This window comes from Antennarius striatus, chromosome 11 (genome assembly GCF_040054535.1).
Source record: "Antennarius striatus isolate MH-2024 chromosome 11, ASM4005453v1, whole genome shotgun sequence".
Lineage (NCBI taxonomy): Eukaryota > Metazoa > Chordata > Actinopteri > Lophiiformes > Antennariidae > Antennarius > Antennarius striatus.
Genome location: NC_090786.1, coordinates 22,241,018 through 22,263,352, shown reverse-complemented (window position 1 = coordinate 22,263,352; position 22,335 = coordinate 22,241,018). Strand labels below are relative to the sequence as shown.

Here is a 22,335-nt window from a genome sequence, read left to right as displayed (position 1 = left end):
TTTTTAGTTGGTTTGCTTGAAAAAGGTGTTTTTGGGTCCACAAATTGACATTGGTAGAGATTGAGAGGTCCTCCGTTGTGTCCCGCGCCATCAGGAAGTACAATGGGAGAGTCATCAAGGTCAGTGGACAGTGTTTAAACAGGTAGTGTCAAATAAAGTTATTTGTGATTTATTGATGATGGCTATAGCTGTAGATGTGCCCTCAGTTCATCGTTCATCTGCTTTTTATGCTTCTGGCTTCTGCTGCTTTCTGCCTGATTGGTTCTGTCACAACTGTAATTGTCTTTGTAGAGTCTCTGGTTCTCTGTTGTTATCCTGTAACTCATTCATTCATCTTCTACCGCTTTGTCTGCGGTCACGGGGAGCTAGAACCTATCCCAGGTGGCTTAGGGCACGAAGTGGTGTAACTGTTGTGTGTATTTATGTACAGTATTTATCATGAGCAGATCATACACTGCCTGGCCAAAAAAAAAGTCACCACCAAACAAAAAAAGGTCATACACTCCAATATTTCGTTGGACTGCCTTTAACTTTGATTACGTCATGCATTCGTTTCGATAAGCTTCTGCAATGTCACAAGATTTATTTCCATCCAGTGTTGCATTAATTTCTCCCCAAGATCTTGCATTGATGACGGTAGAGTCTGACCGCTGCGCAAAGCCTTCTCCAGCACATCCTAAAGATTCTCAATGGGGTTAAGGTCTGGACTCTGTGGTGGCCAATCCATGTGTCAAAATGATGTCTCATGCTCCCAGAACCAGTCTTTCACAATTTGAGCACGATGAACCCTGACATCTTGGAATATGCCCGTGCCATCAGGGAAGAGAAAATCCATTGATGGAATAACTTGCTCATTCAGTATATTCAGGTAGTCAGCTGATCTCATTCTTTGAGCACATAATGTTGCTGAACCTAGACCTGACCAACCCCAGATCGTAACACTGCCCCCACAGGCTTGTACAGTAGGCACTAGGCATGATGGGTGCATCACTTCATCTGCCTCTCTTCTTGCCCTGATGCACCCATCACTCTGGAACAGGGTAAATCTGGACTCATCAGACCACATGACCTTCTTCCATTGCTCCAGAGTCCAATCTTTATGCTCTCTAGCAAATTGAAGCCTTTTTTTCCAGTTAGCCTCACTGACTAGTGGTTTTCTTGAGGCTACACAGCTGTTCAGTCCCAATCCCTTGAGTTCCCTTCGCATTGTGCGTGTGGAAATGCTCTTACTTTCACTATTAAACATAGCCCTGAGTTCTACTGTTGTTTTTCCTCGATTTGATCTCACCACACGTTTAAGTGATCGCTGATCACGATCATTCAGGATTTTTTTTTTCCGGCCACATTTCTTCCTCGAGGACAATGGGTCCCCACCATCCTTCCAGTTTTTAATAGTGCGTTCGACATTTCTTAACCCAATTTTAGCATTTTCTGCAATCTGCTTAGATGTTTTCTCTGCTTGACGCATGCCAGTAATTCGACCTTTCTCAAACAGACTAACATCTTTTCCACGACCACGGGATGTGTCTTTCGACATGGTTGTTTAGGAAATGAGAAGCAACCCATTGCTCCAGTCGGGGTTAAATAACTTGTTGCCAGCTGAAAGATAATCGCCCGTGCAGTAATTATCCAATAGGAGGCTCGTACCTATTTGCTTAGTTAAATCTACCTACCTACCTACCTACCTACCTACCTACCTACCTACCTACCTACCTACCTACCTACCTACCTACCTACCTACCGACCTACCTACCTACCTACCTACCTACCTACCTACCTACCTACCTACCTACCTACCGACCTACCTACCTACCTACCTACCTACCTACCTACCTACCTACCTAAATGCTTGTAGGGAAGCCTACTGAGACTCAAACAGGGAATGTTTTTACATCAGTCTGCACATGCAAAGAATGAATGATGTTCCTGAGATGGACATCCTCTCTCAACACCAACATTTATATTTGTTTGGAACTAACATTCATGCTGTTGGAGGATCTAAGATCAATAGTTACCCTGAAGGGAAGAAGTCAGCCCAAACACTGATGGTTTAGTCAACCTTGACCAACATGGAGCAAACAATATAACTGAGATAGAAAACAGTGACATTCCCTCCATGGTGTCAGGGAACTGATCTGTTTGTGACCTACAGCAGGGAGGAGATGTTTTCACCCATTTAGCCTGTTAGCATTATGACACTACGATACTTCAATAATAGAAAACAACCCATTAAATCATGGTTTTGGTCTAACAGACATGGTTTACTTCCTGGACTTACTGTGACACAGAGCGAACCCTCACTCTAACTATACCTATTGATGTTACAACATGATCAAAGACTCTCCTGACTAAACTCTTCAAGCCGAGGTGATGTGGCTGTCTTCTGAGAGTGGAACTGGCTCTTTGATGGACTGGACTGTCCATTCCTCTGGGAACAAACATCTGAGTCTGGTTTAAAAGCTTAATAATATATAATTTGTTCAAACTTTCAAGAAAACATGAATATTTTATTTGACATGTCATGTACCTAGTACCAGACATCACACAGACGTGTCTTCTTCAGGGGAGGACATCTCATTGGGTAAGTCACTGGTTCTGCCCTCACCTACAGTTGCGTTCAGGGCAGAAGTCAAGTCATCAGAGAATGTGTCAAAAACGTTTGTTATGATGAACACGGGGTGTTTGGAGGAGAACACTGTCAGCTCTGAAATGCAGCTCTCTGACACATTCAGCAAAACATCCACGAGGCAAGTTATAAAATCTGTCAAATCCATCCGCTGCGAGACAGATTTGTGAGACGAATAACACAAATATCTCAGGAGACGGAGTCTGACAGCCTGTGAGTGACCTCACAGTGTTGATCTCTAATGATTCAGACGTACACCCAGTGGAGAGTTTGTCTCTTTAAAAACAGATCATGGCTCAAAGCAAGAAGACGACATGACGTGATAAACAAAGTGAAACCAAACAGAGTAAAACCAAAATGCTTGATGAGCCTGTGAACACTGGATTGACACGCTGTCCGCCACACTGAGCCCCTCCCTGCTCACTGAACATCCAAAGTGGAGGACAGCTGTAAACCCGACATGAACATCCAGGAGCACTGAGGCAGGCAGGGATGGATTGTGAGAGTGTGTTAGTGTGTGTGAGCGATATTGTGCATATAAAGATGTGTGTCACTCCCAGAACAGGGCAGCGGTATCCTGATGCTTGAGGTTGGCCGGGTTGAGAAGCAGTGAACGGGTGGATGCACCACTGAATCAGCCCTCACCGCCTGCTTGGTTGATTCTGGCTTGTTGGGGCTGAATATCATCCATTAAATTATGTTGTGTGAAGCACAAGGCTTCATTTCTCGTTTCCAATACGGGGAGCACCATGGTGCCTCACAACAAGAAGGTCCTTGGTTCAATTCCATGGGTGGTGGGTTCTCCAGCTTCCACCAAAAACATGCAGTTTAAGTAAACTGTTGACAATAAATTGTCCGTAAGTGTAAATCTAAGAGCGAGTGTGACCCTGTGGTGAACTGGCTTGAGGGAACCTCTCTCCTGTAGTTCGCTGAGATGGGCCCCATAAACCATGATCCAGATTTGGGTAAGCTGCTGAGGGTGAGATGATTGTAATTGTCTTCAGGAAAATGAATGAATGAAGGAACTTTTACATGTTCACCATGGAAACTATTAACCAGAAAATTGTAAGAATGGACTCTTAGTATAAGAAAAAAAAAATTAAAATCAGAATCATAATAGTTTATTAATCCCTGAGGGCGAAACTGTCTTTTGTACTTTGGACTTTCTGCACTGCTCCAAAAAATACAAGAAAAAAATATCACAATGAATAGAAAAACAATAGTTAAAATTTGACCTTGACCTAGTTTTCTCAAGGTCAAGGTCATCATCTCATGTTCATCCCCTCTGCTGCCTGAGTCATGTGTTTTTTGTTTCATCTTTCTGTCTGAACGGTTGTGAAGACATTTGGTGGACAGACGGACGGACACACCGACACATTACAACACATCACCGCTCTGAAGGGGGGGTAAAAAAACTACAACAAATACAATATAAATGTAAATGTTAAGGTGTGGTGCTCAGAGTTTTACCTGGTGAAGCAATGACTAGAGGTTTTGGCTGGAACCAGTTCCCCAGCAATCCCATCGATCATTCTGTCTATGATCATAATACCTGAAGAGAAGTCCATAGTAATAGAAATAATAATGATTTTCTGTTCCTTGTTCTCTCCATGTATGTGATTTGAAGGCGTGTACATTCCATTTTTATATTTTTGTTTTTAAGGTCTAAGATTTATTCCTTGTTGTGCTGTTGGTCTCTGCTGCCACCGTTACCTCCTTGCCATCTATTTTACAGCATTCCACACTCAGTGTTTGTGCTGTTTTGTGTATTCCACCTGAGCATGTACTTCACATTCACCCTGGTCAGGTTAGGTAGGGTCAGCGTGTGTGTGGACTTACACCAGAAAACACTGGGAGAGAGAAAAGGTGAAAGGTTACATGCACTGGGATATGCTTTTACTATAGGTTTGGGCATTGTGCTTAAAACTATTCAAAGTATTCAAGTATTCAAAAAGGTATTTTATATCAGATCATTCCGTAGACTGTACACATAATTCTTTTCATTAAAAGACACAAGATATAAAAATTCTGGGAAAAATTCTGGATTTGTCAAATATCTCCACATTTGTGATGAAAATGAATTTTTTTAGGGTTCAGCAGTAATTTTACCCAAACTAAACAAAGAAACTCATTGAAAATATGAAGGACAGTTTCAAACGGTAGAATCAAGAGAAATGTCCTACATTCAGAAAACAACTGTCAGACAGCAACAATCACAAAGCAAACATTATGTAGGATATTTGATATACTTAGAGTTAGGCTTAGATTTCTCTGTCTCTGTGTTCTCCAGGTTCCTCCCACCCTGAACAAACACATGCAGCCCAGCTGGATTGGGATTGGTCATGTCTAAGTTGCCCATGTGTGTCAGTGTGTGTGATTGGTTGTTTGTCTTTGTGCAACGGTGAACATTTTGTGGTTGTGCACCAGCGACGTGGCCGGAACATCCTTGTGCTTTTTGCCCGTAGTCCACTGGGACAGGCTGTAGCAACCCCCGTGACCCAAGAAGTGGGAGAAGGAGAAGAAAATAGATGTATGGATGAGTCTATAATCTCCACTTGAGGTCATTTAAATGTCTGTACTACTCTAAGAAAGTACTATTCCCTAACTGGATATTAAAACAACACATAATAAATAAAATACCATAGAATCTTAATGCCGTTTACCTTTAGAGTGAAGGTGAAGGAGGAGGAGGGAGGAGTTATTGTCCATCAGGCAGAGCTGCATGGACTGGTGCTGCTCGGAGGGGGTTGTGGCAGAACAGGGAACTGCATCAGTCGGATATGACACCCCACGGTTGTTCGTATCTCTGAATGTACGAAACAATACTATTATTTTATTGATTTATGGGAATTTAATTGGGAAGCAAATTATTAGTGATTTTCTCCAAGTGGCAAACAAGTAGAATATGAACAAAGCAAACGAGACAAGCCAGAGGAAACGTTCCGTGTAAGATGGCGATAAAATTGTCATTAATCCCTGGTTTTGAGGTAATCCTTATGATTTCCTTAATGATTTAAGTTTGCTGGTTTGGAACATTAGAATTTGACACCAACAGTGTCCTTTGATGATTTACAGGAGATTCTTCAACATGGCCATTCGTTTGAAGTGGAGAAAATCCTGTCTGATGAGAGGTATCAAACACTGAAGGTGAGCAGAACTCAGTGGATTCTATTCTCATTTTAGTGCATTACATTGTTTAGGAAGTGATTTGCTTTCAGTATTTCTAAAAGATACTGAACTCTTTACTACTTGGATTACCTTCTCAGAAGACCTTCTCTTGTCATGTTTTCTTGATGATGTCCTTTCCTCCCAGCTGTTCACAAGTGTGTTTGGGGTTGGACCTAAAACGGCTGACAAGTGGTACCGCAGAGGGCTTCGCTCGTTCAGCAGCATCCTGGAGGACAGCAGCATCCATCTAAACCAGATGCAACAAAACGGTACATCAATATCCCACAGCCTCCACTCCGCAAATGATGGAGTTGAGTTTGAATTCACTTCCCAGATAAATTCACAGGGATGGATTTATTCCATTTCTCCAGTGGGCTGTGCATCATGTTAGAGTCTTTTTCTTTTAAGCGATGTGTTTCTGCTGCTGTTAGGCAGAGCGGCAGGGTGTTTACACTGACAACACAGTGAACAGGCAGCAGTGCTGTTTTAATACAAATTGTTGAGCAGCGACTGAAATTCGAAAGAATTTCCATCAGTCAAGCAGAAGACTGAAGACCATAAGAGGCTCCGGACTTACAACGGTAGGGTTAGCATTTGTTTTTGGTACTTGTACAGGACTATATTGTTTGTTCCTGTTTTGCTTCGCCATATCTACTAACTGATACATTAATGGGGCTCCAGTTAAACCATTTAAAATGTCTAAAGTTTAGTTGGGATGTGTCCAAATCTGTTTTAGTAGTTGGATAGTCTGAGTAAAAAAACTTGTTATTCGGTCTCACTGATGTCGTATCCATCCACCAACACGTGGTAAAGAACGAAATGCGGTCTCACTGATGCTGTATCCATCCACCAACACGTGGTAAAGAACGAGATGCGGTCTCACTGATGCTGTATCCATCCACCAACACGTGGTAAAGAACGAGATGCGGTCTCACTGATGTTGTATCCATCCACCAACATGTGGTAAAGAACGAGATGCGGTCTCACTGATGTCGTATCCATCCACCAACACGTGGTAAAGAACGAGATGCGGTCTCACTGGTGCTGTATCCATCCACCAACACGTGGTAAAGAACGAGATGCGGTCTCACTGATGCTGTAGTCCTCTAGTGTCTGCTGCAGACATGCACCGCCAGCAGAACACATTTCACCTACTTTTAATTCACCCTGACTGTGTTTCCCCTGAGCAGACGGCAGTGATTGATGGATCCCTCAGTAATAACCACATGCCCTATTCCCTGCAGGGTTTCTGTATTATGGAGACATCTCCAGAGCTGTCAGTAAAGCAGAGGCCGAGGCGCTGACGCGCGTTATTGACGAAGCTGTCCATGCCATCACGCCGGACGCTGTACTAACACTGACAGGTGGCTTTCGCAGGTAAAGGACTTGTCTCCTCATTTATATGTTTGCATGGTAGCTAAAGCAGGAAAGAACCTTCTCTCCAGCATTCACTATTATTATTATTATTATTGTTACAATTATTATTATTATTATTATTACAATTATTATTACTATTACTGTTACTATTATTATTATTTGTAATATCACATTCTGTTTTTTCACGTAGTAGGGAATACAAAGATATTCCAAAAGTCTGAAGTGGTTTGCCTAACCCTAACCCTAACCCTAACCCTAACCCTAACCCTAATGCTTCTCTTCAAATTTTAAATTATAACTGAAATTTCCAGTTTTGTATTATGAATTTTAATCTACTGTCTACTGAGGCACAAAGTAACATCAACATAAAAATGGACCAGGTAAGAGTTAATATTGCATCTTGTATGTATATAATAATCAACTTTTATTTATAAAGTGCTTAATGACCTCAGCAGACATTTCAAAGCTCTTTAACAGACAGAGAAAAACTCCCGCATTGAGGAAGAAACTCCGGCCAGGACCCAGACTCTGGATGGCGGCCATGCGCCCTGATGTATGATGTCAGTGTCTGGAAATGAAATATTAATTAAAACATAGATAGGCCCAGAATATCTCCCTGAGCAACGCCACATTCAGTGTCGTGTTGAACAAAAAGCTGAATAATGAAACTGAAGACATGCAGGTACAGACTCACCCGTTCCTCAAGCGTGTCCAGTGAAACAGAACAAACCCAAGGCGTTCACTACACGCTGGAGAGAAAGGGAAAAGTGTGAACACGTAGACTGTAAAATAGCATTAGCTTTCCATCGTCATCATCACTGCAGCATCACCTCAAGTCTAAGCATCCAGTCCCATGACACTAACAGCATGTTAGCACAAGCATGTAGCATAAATGAATGTGTTCTACGCTAACAACAAACATTCCATAGGTTATCCAAGCTTTCAGAAGATTACAATCAGAAAACAGAGTGCTATAGGTCATTTCTTAAAACACGACAAACACCCACGTGTTGATTTGGTAATGCAGTACAAGTGTAAATGTCCCCTTTTAGAACTAAGAAGATTTGAAGATTCATCCTCAAAATGAAGTCATTTTATTAAAAACATGATGTAATAGAGAAAATGTCAGTCTTTCCATTGAGCAGCGAACTGAGCTGGTCTTCCTGCAGCTGACAGCTGTTAATGCTGTGGTGAAACTCTCCTTGACCTCACCTCAATGGACCACGACCCCCCAATTACCCCTGTGAACAAGCCTGTTGTTTGGTTCATGTCCGTCAAACAGGTCTTCTCTGTTGGGCTTGGAGCTATAGTACAATAATCTAACATAAAGACTAAAATATCTATCTATCTATCTATCTATCTATCTATCTATCTATCTATCTATCTATCTATCTATCTATCCATCCATCCATCCATCCATCCATCCATCCATCCATCCATCCATCTATCCATCCATCCATCCATCCATCCATCCATCCATCCATCTGGATGACTTTGTAATGTTTTTGACAGGTGTACTGTGAGTGAAATGATTCCTGTTTTCAGCCACTACTTCTTTTACACGAGGATGTTGAAATGCGTTACGTTCACTCGTACTCACGTAATTCACGGTGAGTGCTCTTGTGAAAGTACCTGCTGAGTGGGACTCTTTGCTCTCCCTCTTCTTCATCACCTCCTCCTCCTCTCCGTGCCCGGGGAAGCGTGGAGCGCTCGACTCTGAGCGGCAGTAAAACCCCAGCCACAGGACGTGGTGTGTGTGGTAAATAATTCAGCAGCGGTGGCAGTAATGGTGGCTGTTTGCCTCTCAGCAGGGCAGACGGAGCTGCCACAGCTCAGCTAATGGTGTTTAATGGTACAACCTCATTCCAAGACAAGTTCTGTTTGTTCTCTTAAAACCTTCTAAAATTCTTTCTTCCTCTAAAGTCATCTTGGCCCCTCCTTTAATTCCAGTATGTAAATTAATCCCTCGTCTAGTGGATTTGATGTCATTCTGGAACATACAGTTTATTTACCTACGTCAGGTGTGGTAAAATACTCATCACATGGGAATGAAAACTAGTGTTTAAATTTAAGTGCTCATTCTTACGGTTGATGATTTCCTCTTTCAGACCAGATATGGGCAAACTACGGCCCGGGGGCCATGTGTGGCCCATTGGGCTTCATAATCAAACTAGTTTAAACTATACGATTATTTTATGAAATGAATACAGTTACAGTGACTGTAACCATGAAGACACTGACTCTATCTGGCCTGTCTGACTCTCTCTCTCTCTGACCCTGTCCTGATCTTCATTTATTCCTTTCCCACCCAACCAGTCAAGGTGGATGACCCCCCTCCAGAGTCTGGGTCCTGCACGGAGTTTCTTCCTCAATGAGGGAGTTTTTCCCCGCCCCTGTCCCTTACGCTCTGGAGGGTTCAGTTGGGTTTCTCTGTCTGTTAAAGCGCTTTGAAATGTCTGTTGCCATTATTTAGCGCTATTTAAATAAAACTTTGATTGATTGATTGATTGATTGATTGATTGATTGATTGATTGAAAAGGAGTTTTACAATAATCATTGCACATGCATGTTTTGCTGCTGGTTAAAAGCCAAACACTTTTGTTCTTTAGTTTTTATATGTCATTTGCATCGGTATAACTCCTCAGCTGGCCCACCTGTCAATATTCAGAACTACGTGTGACCCACCAATCAAATAGTGACCCCCCCAGACTGTGGTATGCATCTAGTGTTCCTTCACAGCACCAGAACATTCACACAAGAAATGTAATCTGCAAAGGGATAAATGATATCTGGATTGATATCTGATTATATAAATACCTGCTCCTCGAGGGAACACGTGGTAACGGAGGAGAGGAAGGTGATTAGAGCATCACGGATGGTTAACATCAAGAATGAAGAGGAGGAGCAGTGCAGGATTTACGACCCGGGGGTCTGCCGCCGGGCGTCGGGGGGCTTTTGAGAGCGTTAATGTCTTCAGACTCGGGGAGATGAAGCGTATGTTGTTTCTGATGCAGGTTAGGGAAGCGTTATGTGAGACCTAATTGGAATTGTGGCAAGCTATAAATGAAGTGTGATGACTTTATCAGCCAACAAATAACCCTCATCTTTACTGAAAGGAGTTTCTGCAGTTACATCACAGCGGGAAACATTATGAGGCTTATTACGGTAAAATAACTCCGATGCTGTCTGACATACCAGCAGCACCACTAAGAACATGTGAACCTCCTCATGGTGACACGCTGAACTTGAACATTTCCCCCTCTACAGTCGATCAATGCCATACTTCATTATTTTTAATTCCCGGCATGACATGGAGTCTCTCACTGCTCCATCTGTCCAGACCAGAGCTTTTGAAAAAGAACTGAAACACACATTTAGAGCACCTCTCTTGAAACAGAGATACTCAGCTCTGTCAGATCCTTTAATCTGAGGAAAACACACACAACAAAACAAGCAGGCTTCCAGAGGTTTCAGGACACACTCCAGTAAACTCAAACTGTCATCCACTGGAGGGGAAACAGCACGGCGAGGATCCGTCGACGCCGATGACATTCGCCTTATTGAGAGGACAGCTGTGGAAGGCGGGTGACAAGTTTTAAAGCGGTTTTGTTGGGGAGGAGGATTAAAAATAGATTAGGCTTGAAAATACAGCATCCACCACCGCTGTGTGTGACAGCCTCACGCAGCGTCAGAGGAACGCTATTTATTTCAGTGTGAAGGCAGAAAGTCCTGCTGTGGATCTTATTTAACATCTGATTGCCTGGTATACCTCTCAAAGTGACACTGATGAGGGGGTAAAACTGTCTGAGTCCCTGCCTGGTGATTGGTTAGATCACTGAATTACAGATTCCTAATCCTTATCAGTTTGGTTCAGGTTTCACGATTTGTAAACTCTTATCAGCAGGAGAAAGAGTAAAATAAACTCTTATCAAATACTTACTGATTTGCCTTTTTTACATTGTTGTTCTGCAGTAAAATGATGCTGTGCAGTGCAGACAGTGCCTATTTATGCCTTTCTATTTGTATATTCTTGATGGGTTATTTATTACTCTTTCTATTTGGTGTTGGTACTACTTTCTATGTTCTGGTGCTTTCTGTGTGCTTTTGCTGTGGTTTTGCTGTGGTTTTGTGTTTTTTTGTGTACTCACTGTGCTGCAGCACAGTGAGTACACAAAAAAAATGTTCAAATATTATTTGAAATAACAAATCTTGGTCTAAAAAGAAATAGTTTATTTAATTTTTTAAAACTTTTTAAGTTGTTCTCACTAGAAACTTTCAATTTGAATTGACGAACAAAAGTAAGCTGAATAGAATCAAAAATAACACATTCATCCAATTAAATTTTAATTAGTTCACTTAAATTAATGTTATTAGATGTGACAAATTGAAGGAAACGTTTTCATTGATCCAACGTTTTACTTTTTAGAGTGTGTGTGTAGTGCGACAGATAAGCTAATTTCCCTGACAGAACCTCCTTAAGGGATCAATAAAGTTCTACTCTCCCTACTCAGAATGACGCATCGGTACCATTCCTCCCAGTAACGTGCACCAGTTCCCCCCCCGACCAACTGAACCCTCATTTTTCCGTGAATTTCCATCAGCAGCAAACACCTTCTCGATCTTTATTATTTATACATGCTAACCTGTCATCCACAGAAAACTGTAAATAATCATGCATATTTCATAGCATGTTCCCCCTCATGTAATGGAATGGACTAAGGCCACCTGCTTCCCTCCGTGTCATGTTAAGCTGACAGAAATGCTGCTGTGTTGTGTGCAGTGTGTTAACGTTCCGTCAGAGATTATACTCAGAGCAGAATATTCCCAGTCATCTCCCAGTGGGCAGACGTTAAGACCTTCTGCTAAATAAAAAAAGGCTTCTGATGGTTCACCACTGGAGAGAACGGAAGAAAGGAAACCATGTTTGAGGGAAAGAATACACCTGATGTGCTGTTGTTTACAGAGACAATATAAGGCAGGGAACTCAAATATGTCTTAAGGTCCATACAATCCAGTTATTTTTAAATCCAGATCGGAGGTAAACTGAATTTATGCTCACAACCTCTCTGTTAGCCTCCCTCTGGTGTTTTGATATTCATGGCAGAGATTTACCAGCACAGCAAAGTTGATCATTTAAATTCAGTTAACAACTTGAGTGCACTGTACAGGGTGGAAGTTGTCCTCAATCTCAGTTTTGTCAGTTAAGCGTGTTGGAAAGTTCAGTGAAAAGTTGCTTGTTCAGCAGATAAGAATCTGTGATGCATTCTCAAGTAGCAGGACATTAAACACACAACCTGCTTTTAGACGGAGGCCTGCAGGAATATCAGTCAGGGTTTGTTGGGTTGTTGTTTAGACGTGACAGTGGTCCAAGGAGTTTGATAGGACTGCAAGAAAGGAAAAAACTTTGGACAAACTTTTTTTACTTCACTCAACCTGGTTACCTGGACTAGTCAGGATAGTATGGACTGAAGCAATGACAGAATGACCCGTCAAAAGATTCCTCAACATCCAGGATCCATTTAGAAACATTATTAGTCTGACAATCTTTTCAAGAAAAATGAGACTCTTCAGGATCTAGATTAAGAAGTTAAGAAGATAATTTTGAGTTTTCAGTCTTCATGTAAATTAAGACCGTGGATCTCCAGACTAGAATGTGACTTGAATCCAGATCAGACTGTGATGTGTTCTGGATCTGATGGTGATGTCTGTCCAATGTCTGTCCCGTGAATCAGTCAGCTCTTATTTGTAAAGTGTTTAATCACAACAACTGACATTTCTGAATGTAATCTAAAAATTAATTATCCCGTGATTGTCCCGCAAAAATAAATCAGACAGGCAGACATAGACTTATAAATAAACAGTTGCTGGTAAAGGAACAGGAGAGAAGCTACATATCAGTCTAGTCTCTTATTAACAGTAGAACAAGAAACACTGATTTGGTTCATCTCCTGCAGTTTCCAGAAATACTAATAATCTCACCAACAATTTAAATAAGTTGGTGAAGGTAAGGTAAAGGTAAAGGTAAAGGTCACAGGCAGCTATTGGCTGGATGAAGGAGATGAATGATGGGTAACTATGACTATGTCATCATTAGTTACAATTAGGTCATTAATAACATCATGATGATGTATTCAAATCTCACTGCCTCACGGTTTTTTTCATGGAGGTTAAACTCCACCGACCAGCGTAGTGCTAACTGCTAACTGCTAACTAACCCAGGATAGATGCAGCTACTGCAGAAGACTGGCTTTCAGACTGTTGAATAAAACATACAGTTTTTAAAGATAATTTGTTTCCTTGGATTTGTCATGTTGCCCTGACTAGATCTTCATTTTACATTACAGCAGTCGTCTTGGTCACACATTCTCTCTGTACTCTAAGATCCGTCCTCCCTGATGCACGGTGGAGTTACTGACATGAAGAAAAATCAGGTTTCAATCCGGAGCGAAAACTGAATGAAATAAAGATGTCTTTTTAACATCAGGTTACGTGATCATGTGATGGTTAATCAGTTGGTGGTAGTGAGATCTAAACTCAAGAGTACCTGTCTTGAGAAGTGATAAATCACCCCTCTGAGTCCAGACAGTGGTGGTGGTGGTGGCTGATGTACCGGCTGAAGATGGTGAATCTTTGAAGACTGGACAGTGATTGGTGAACCGACTAGAGAGACAAGTTCAAAAAGACCTCAGGGAGATGATGGACTTCCAAGGAAGTTGTGTCTCTATCCTCTTCCATAGAGTTGATCAGCTGACGAGAACATGTGTTCACTAATGACACCATGAAAGGATGGTGTGGGAAACAACCCGTGACCTACATCACAGTCACATCTCTAATAATTCTTCCTCTCTGAATAATCCAGTGAGCTTTGAAGCGTTCGTACAAGCTGTACCGAACCTCTCCACTCTGTTTAATGTCCTCCCTCCTGTTCTCATGTGTTGGATCAAATCAAACTCGAAGCCCAGTGGGACTAGGGGCCACTCTGGAGTTAGATTACCCCCATTGTTACCCTTTAGCTTTGTTGTAAGCTGTGATGCTGGTGCTTATGTCTCTATACTGTAGTACCAGCTACCGTTTTACAAATAAACCCAGAAAGATTTATACGTCTTTAAAGATTGGATTTCTCATCATTTTAACCAACCAAACAACCAACCAACCAAACAACCAACCAACCAACCAACCAACCAACCAACCAACCAACCAACCAACCAAACAAACAAACAAACCAACCAACTAACCAATCAACCAGTCACGGCTGTTGGTGACAACATGACCTCCCTCATAAACATGCATGGCAGGAAGCCGCCTGACCTCAACACCAGTATGGACCAGAGTTCCCAGTGTTTATGGGACACGTCATCACATGGTTCTCTGTGAACTCTGGGTAATGTGTTCCTGCTTGATAATCACTGATGACTCTGAAACTCCACTTTCCTGCAGTTATGCTGACAGAGAAATTGTATTATGTGAGAATAAGCAGGCTCCATATGGATCTGCTTTATGACACTGATCCAGTAGAAAATGATGATTCTCACAAAAGTTACAGCCCTGGCAGCTGAGGCAACAAAAAGGGAGCTTTTAGATGTAACAACTTGAAACCAATTACTTGTTTGAATAATGAAAACAGCCACTGCCATTAGTGTAGCCTGTGCTTTTAATAGCTCCATCTGTCACATTCCTTCTAAATCAGCTGAGGGTTGTGACCAAAAGATGAATCGTTTCATTATCTCCTTGACACAGTGACTGGGTAACAGTGCGATGTCTTTGTCTACAGGGGGAAAGAGTTTGGTCACGATGTGGACTTTATCGTCACAACACCTGAACGTGGGGAGGAGGACAGTCTGCTCCGAAATCTTCTTAATAGACTGAGAAAGCAAGTAAGTTATTGTGTGTTGTTCTATTTCTGTTTGCACTGAAGGGAAATATTGAGGACGTCTGTGTAGAGAAGTGATTTCTTTACGACCTATGTAATTAGCAGGATGCCAGTTGATACCCTCAACCCAATAACGTTAGAAAAGAAGAAGAGGTTACAAACCCAAGGATCCACTTTAAACCTGCTTCCTGTGAATACATTGCATACATGACAGAATGTATTAGGGTGTTGCTATAAAATTTCATGTTGATGTGTTTTCAACAGGGCTGAGACATTTTGTATTAGTACTTACTAAATGATTCGTACATAACAAGACATTAAATGCTTATTAAACACCGGTCCAAGTACAATTCAATTACAACATCTCCAAATGCCCATTTTTCATCAAATGGTATAATCTGTGTGTAAATGATGCTTCTAGTGTGTAAGTATGATGTGAATGAATTGTGTTGTTTAATATACAACAATGTAAGGTCCTAAAAATGCAGGTATCAGAGCCTGAATGAAGAGAAGAAGCGTTAACAGGGGTTTATTGTCTAAAATGTGCATCACTGTCTGTTCCTGCCTGGAGGGGTTGGACAGCAGGAAGACAGGCTGACAGTCTTTTAAAGCGAATGTGATGCTGGAAAACAGACGAGGTCAGACATCACAGTGAAAACACCGACACGATGGACAGTAGTGAGAGTCATCATGACTAAGGAGGACGGACACGCTGGACGTGAATGTGTGTCCGAGGTCAGGAGGGTTAATGAGGGTGGAATCTAAAGCAGAGACAGTCGTTGGTTCTGGTTGGTGTGAGCACTGACATGATCAAGTGCATCAGGCGTGTCCTTTAATCTAGTCAAGTCAGTGTATTATATTTAATACATCTGGCTTCATAGAATTAATAGTCAGGTAAACACTGTGCTGCACTGGCCAGTGGCACAGGTGTTTCCTGCTGCCTCCAGAGGTAACACACTCGCTGATGACAGTTTCTAATGAAAGCAGCACTCATGTAGACGGACGAAGGTACATTTGCCACCTAAACAACATGAGTGTGTGTGTTTAAAATGAAAACTGTCTGTCATACACCGGCAAAGACGTGTCGTGGCTGTTTCATGAGTTGGGCGTCATTTCCCTGACTTTGTGTTCATGGACTCTAATGTTGAAAACTGTGGGAACAACAGAATCACTACAAACAGCATGTGTTACATTTTATGGCCCAGAGTGTTGGTGAACATGTTGGTAGCCAACCCAATACTTGCTTTCAGTAAAAGTGAAAAGTCAGTATGTGTGAAACTCCTCTGTGTACATTTGAATTCAGCTAATTGGGATGTTACTATTTAGAAGTTACTATTCAAGCATATGTTCATCATATTTTCATACTACTCCTACTCCTACTACTGCTACTACTACTGATCTTTATGTCCTTTACTAATCCGCATAGGGGAATACTTTTTTCTACTGTAAATATTCACACGCATGTATGTATGGAGCACACCAAGACCAGGGGATGGTGCCTTGCTCAAGGGCACTTCAGCAGTGTTCAGGAGGTGAACTAGCACCTCTACACTGTCAGATGTTTGGCCCACACAGGTCTTGAGCCGTCGACTCTCCAGTCCCCAGCCTTAGTGGACTGAGCTACTGCCGCCGTAAATAGACACAAAATTATCCATCAAGACATTAGTTGCTCATTTCATTTGTTGAAATCAAATCAAATATAGCTTAATATTGTTGCTGTACTGGAATTCATTGCCTGTCAGACATCACTTCAACCCCTGCACAGCAGTCAACATTATTTTTGAACGATTTAGTATCATCATCAACAACAACCTGCTCTCATGCTTTCTTGTTTCTATATTGATATATAGAAGGATATGCTTCTGGAGAGCAGGACCATGTCTAAAATTAAGGCTATCATGAACAACACCAGGCACCCCCTACACACCACCTTCTCCCAGCAGAGGAGCACCTTCAGCGACAGACTGCTGTCACACAGCGCCTCCACAGAGAGGCTGAGGTCCTCCTTCGTGCCCCATGCCATCAGGGGGTACAATGACTCTCTCAGGAGGAGCGGGGGGGAGGTGGGAGGTCAGCACGGGGTTAAATGGATTTAATTTAATTTAATTGAAATTTAATTTTATACTGCTATATATATATATATATATATATATATAAATTTATTTATTTATTTATTTTTTATACTGTTTTATATTTTAATTCAATTTTATACTGTTTAGATTTTATTTTATACTGTTTATATTTTAATACTGTAATATTTTTAAATTTTATACTGTTTATATTTTAGTTATACTTTAGTATATAAGTCCTGTTAGTGCTGCATGTGTCTGTTAGTGTAATGTATGTCTTGTGGTATGTCCTGTGATGTCAGTGTTTCCTTTTCTCCTGGTGTTTTTCCAGTATTTATTCGTCATGTAATGCCTGAGCAGTGGATATATACAATTTCCTCCGGGATTAATAAAGTATCTATCTATCTATCTATCTATCTATCTATCTATCTATCTATCTATCTATCTATCTATCTATCTATCTATCTATCTATCTATCTATCTATCTATCTATCTATCTATCTATCTATCTATCTATCTATCTATCTATCTATCTATCTATCTATCTATCTATCTATCTATCTATCTATCTATCTATCTATCTATCTAAAGGATTTATATATATATTTAAAACAATCTGAAATGAACATTTATTGAGATTGACCTACAGACCAGAGTACAGAGTCTTCATATTGTTCTTTAGACTGACTAATTGACTATTAACCACTTTTTTCCCCTTCCTTGCCAAAATGCTGTACATCACAATCTAAAAATAATGAGGTTTCAATAGCAGGAAATGAGGTGTAATCAAACAGTCATTTGTTATTCATGTTTTTGTGGCACAGCAAATATTACTTAGACAAACCTTCCACCAGCACCTCAAAGCTAAAAGCTGTCTCCTCATCGCTGACCCCTCATCATTTCCTTCTGGACTATGGAAACTAAAGTCTGGATCATTATTGGGCTGTTATTTTAGAACAGCTGTTCCCTGTGGTTCTGGTCACCACCTGTATCTATTACAAATACTGGTTGGGAGTTTTCTGGAGATTCCAGAAAACACAGGATGAGACGTTGCTGTCCTTGTGCGAGCACATACAATTAACTTGTCAGTATATTGTGGATGGGAGACCTGAAGAACTGAATTTATGGGATGCATCATTAGTAGTGTTCTTCTGGGTCATGGGGTGTTTCAGCCTTTTACACTATACACCCTCCCCAGAGGCGGCCAGCTGCAGGATGATCAGACCTGAGCTTGCGTCCCAAGCCCATTTAGCCATGAGAGTCACCTTGTTGTCAAGTGGCAGACACCTCAGGGGACTATGCATGGCAGGGGCGTCCTGTTCCCTGAATCAGGCCTAGACTGACCACATACCTCCTGGTCATGCTACTTGGGGGCCCAACTGGGGTCGTTCCTCTTCAGCCAGAGCCACTGGCTGCTTCTTTCTGCTGCCTCTGAAGCTGCTTTGGTGCATTTTCCCTAATCACCGGGTCTTTGGATTTGTTCATGATCATCTGCAGTCGTGTTTTAGCACACTTGAACTCCTCCATAAGGCTAGTGAGGGGCAAGTAACACTTGTGCTTTATTCAGAACCTGGTTTCTGTCGTCTTTGGTTTGCTCGTGGGCATCATGGCAGTAATACACAAAACCACTTTAGCAGGTTACTTGAAACAAATCAGATTGGCTGCTCATGTAGAAATTACATAGGAGATAAAGAAAAAGAGGTGGATCCATTCGTCTTTTTTAATTCCCTTAACACTGATAAACATCTTTTTTCCACATTTTATATCAAAACTATATTCTTTAGTGGACTTAATGGATTCCAGGAAATTAATTAAAAGTGAATGCTGGGCCTTTGCATGGTGGAGTTGGTGGTTAATTTTTTTTTTTTTTTTGGGGGGGGGGTTCCCACTACGTGGCCTTTTTGATGATGTTTGAACTAAATTTTGCCAACAGATCAACATGCAGAAATGTGCGACTGTGGAGTTATGCTGAAGTCCAGATGGCATATGATGCTAATTAAAAAAATTAACAACTATGAACATGTTCTGGTAAATTTGATAAGTCATAACAAGTGAGATATTGATTACAATAAATGTCAAGGACGTGACATTATGAAAGAAAAGCAGAGCTTACAGAAGAACCTTCTTTGTTTAATGAAAAGCCTACCGGAAGCTTCCCTCTCAGCTGACATGATGGAATAAAGATGCAGGGCGGGGGGGGGGTTCAGGGAGGAGGACTCGAGAGACTTTTGATTAAGTGGAGGTAGCAGAGGTTGACTCTAAGTCGTGTAACCTTGTCATTTGCTATCAAGCCCCCCGGGGCCACGTGTCTTCCCACCACTTCAGCACCCCTCCAGCCTGGAGGGAGTTAAAACTACATCCATCTACAAACGTCCTTGTAAAAATGGGCTCATCATTTTTTACCCTCTGACTGATATTCTGAAGGCGTAACTGGGGGCACTGGGGAAGGTCATCCACCAGTTTGCGTCACAGACCGGTGAGATTCAGCTGTAAGCGGCGATGGAGAGACCCTCCATCCATCCGTCATCCACGTCTCTGATCGGTACTTCCTGAAGGCTGAGCTCTGCATGCATTCCCACTAATACCACTCAGCTCCGGCTTTATTGCCCTGTTTGGGGCATGTCAATGTGGTTAGGGATCTAAGGGTTCTCCCATTGGTTGAATATGTGATCCAATCACAGCTGTCCCTATTGCTTTGGGCATCACTCACAGAGAGTTAGTCACTTTGAGCTCTAAATACAATCTGAACAGTAAAAGCTGCTTTAACTAACATGAACACACACAGAAAACCCACTCATTATAGCATTCTCTGAATTATATGCTAATCTGAATGTTAACCTTCTCCCTGTGAGATCTTCGCATCCCTGCTAATATCAGAACTGAGGTGTCCAGTGGTGGTACTGTGACCTCTCACCTCAGTCTCAGATAGGATGACTCAGAATCTCTCAAACAGCCAAAGTCAAGGGTCAAATTGAGGAAAATATCAACTCGGCCTTGAAATCAAAATTTCAAACAGTCTTTCTTTCCAGTGCTCAGAGGAAAATCTTTGTTAGAAGATTATCTTCCCACTGTCCTCCTCTGTAATTCCCTCAGTAAACAGTTCTGGTGGAATAAGATTCCTCTCATATGCCTGCTGACATTACCTGCTGCGTGGGAGATGATTACAGAGTTCTATTGGGCTAAACAGCCCTCGGCGGCGCTGAGACGAGGAACTTGACATCTTGTTTTTCTGCTGGATTTGTGAGTGTATGTATAAGACAGAGAGTAGTGATACTTTTGTGTGTGTGTGTGTGTGTGTGTGTGTGTGTGTGTGTGTGTGTGTGTGTGTGTGTGTGTGTGTGTGTGTGTGTGTGTTTAGACAGGCGGGCCACGTCCAAACAAGAATGTTCCTATAAGTCAACATAACTGTCATCATAATCCATTGATACTGTTCTATGATAGGGTATTGATTCAGGGCTGAAGGTAATACCAGGGGCTGAAACGTCCACCTCACTGAGAAGTGACCTACATTCACTACCTCAAGTCTGAAACAGACTTCTTCTCCCACAGCTTGTTTCACGTGTGGCTAGTGGGCTTTTAGTTTGAGAACAGTTAATGTTTAGCGGTGCTTTGGCTGTGATTCGGGCCTCATTATCGAAGTGGGGACCGCCGCTGCCTTTGGCTAAGCTATTACTATACGTATGAATCCTTCCCTCTGCCTGTTATGACAAGGTGAACGGTCATATGGAACTGTAGAGGGACAGCGCTTCAGAAGTCCTGGTGAGAGGCTTTTACTGCTATTGGTATCACATACATGAAGGTAATTAGAGGAGGGGGGCGGCTAGCAGGTGAGATCAACTTCCTGTTTGTCCATCAATGTTTTCACCATCTCCATCTTTGACTGTCACGACTGTACTCACTCTTCCTGTGTCTGGTGGAAGTGATGACCTCTGAGAGCTCCACTGTGTAGTAGTGGCTATTTAGACTGGGATGAACCTCAGGCAAAGGCTGGACAGAACAAAGCTACACTACACTGGCTCCCCAATCACTGGACTTCATGGAGAGTGTCAATTTATCACCAGTGGGACGAGACTAGTATCCAATAATTATACTTGGCACCACAATGAAACTGTCCGAGATGAAATAAGTTCAAAGACGCTTGCCAAAATATCTGTGTCCTAATTCTTCACCTTGGTGCACATTGTTGGATCTGATCAGTCATTGGATCTCATGACTCAGGTACAATTTAACTCAAATGGATGGGTGGCAGTGTCTCAGTGGTAGAGCGGGTCGTCCGACGTTCAAAGATCGGCGGTTCGAGGAACATGTAGAAAGGTGGCGGTATGCGTTGGAGAGGAAAAGAATGATGATTAGCTGAAGTGAAACACAATATCTGTGCATAAATGACAGGAGTGGAGAAGGACGAGTGTGGCTACAGGGAGAAGAAACAGAAGATGGAGGACTCCTGGGGATAACGGTAAGGAGGTAAAGAAATGGGTCCAACAGGCTGGAGGGAAGTGTCAGGTGTCTGATGGGACAGAGGAGTCTCTGCTAGAATGAAGGACAACGTCTAGAAGACAGTGGTGAGGACAGCCATGATGGATTAGAGACAGTGGTGATAGATTAGAGACAGTGGTGAGGACAGAGATGATGGATCAGAGAAAGTGGTGAGGACAGCCATGATGAAGGATTAGAGACAGTGGTGAGGACAGCCATGATGGATTAGAGACAGTGGTGCTGAACAGAAGACAGGAAGTGGAGCTGGAGGTGGAGGAAGTGAAGATGTTGAGGTTCTCCAGGAGTGACCAGGTTGGATCAGAAATGAGTTCCTCAGAGGAACAGACAAGCTGAGATGTTCTGGAGACCATCTCAGAGAGAACAGACTCTGATGGTTTGGACCCGTCCAGAGGAGAGACGGTGAGGATGTTGGTTAAAGGGTGATGAAGATGGACCAGGGAAGAAGACAAGAGGAAGACCAAAAAGAAGGTTGATGGATGTAGTGAGGAAGACATGAGGACAGTGGCGTTGGAGAGGAAAAGGAGGATGAAGAAGACAGGCTGACGTGGAGAAGGACGACACGCTGTGGAGACCCTAAAGGGACTTTTTTTTCTTACCAGACAAGTTTATGTTGTTCATGTCTAATTATTTCAGAACATGTGAGGTATTGGCCAGTTTTTCCTGGCTTTGTCTCATTTCATGCTTTTAAAGCTAAAGTTTCAAGCTGTTTCCTCCCTCTCACCTAATCT

General features: G+C 42.1%; 1 protein-coding gene across 1 annotated transcript in view; it reads left to right on the top strand.

The window, feature by feature from the left end:
* dntt (deoxynucleotidyltransferase, terminal) overlaps positions 1–22,335 on the top strand; it is a 74,761-nt gene that overhangs the window by 14,913 nt on the left and 37,513 nt on the right. Inside the window, exons 5-8 of the mRNA XM_068327473.1 lie at positions 5,702–5,773; positions 5,940–6,063; positions 7,039–7,171; positions 14,943–15,045. Coding sequence (XP_068183574.1) covers positions 5,702–5,773; positions 5,940–6,063; positions 7,039–7,171; positions 14,943–15,045 — 432 coding nt within the window. The remainder of the gene's footprint in view (positions 1–5,701; positions 5,774–5,939; positions 6,064–7,038; positions 7,172–14,942; positions 15,046–22,335) is intronic.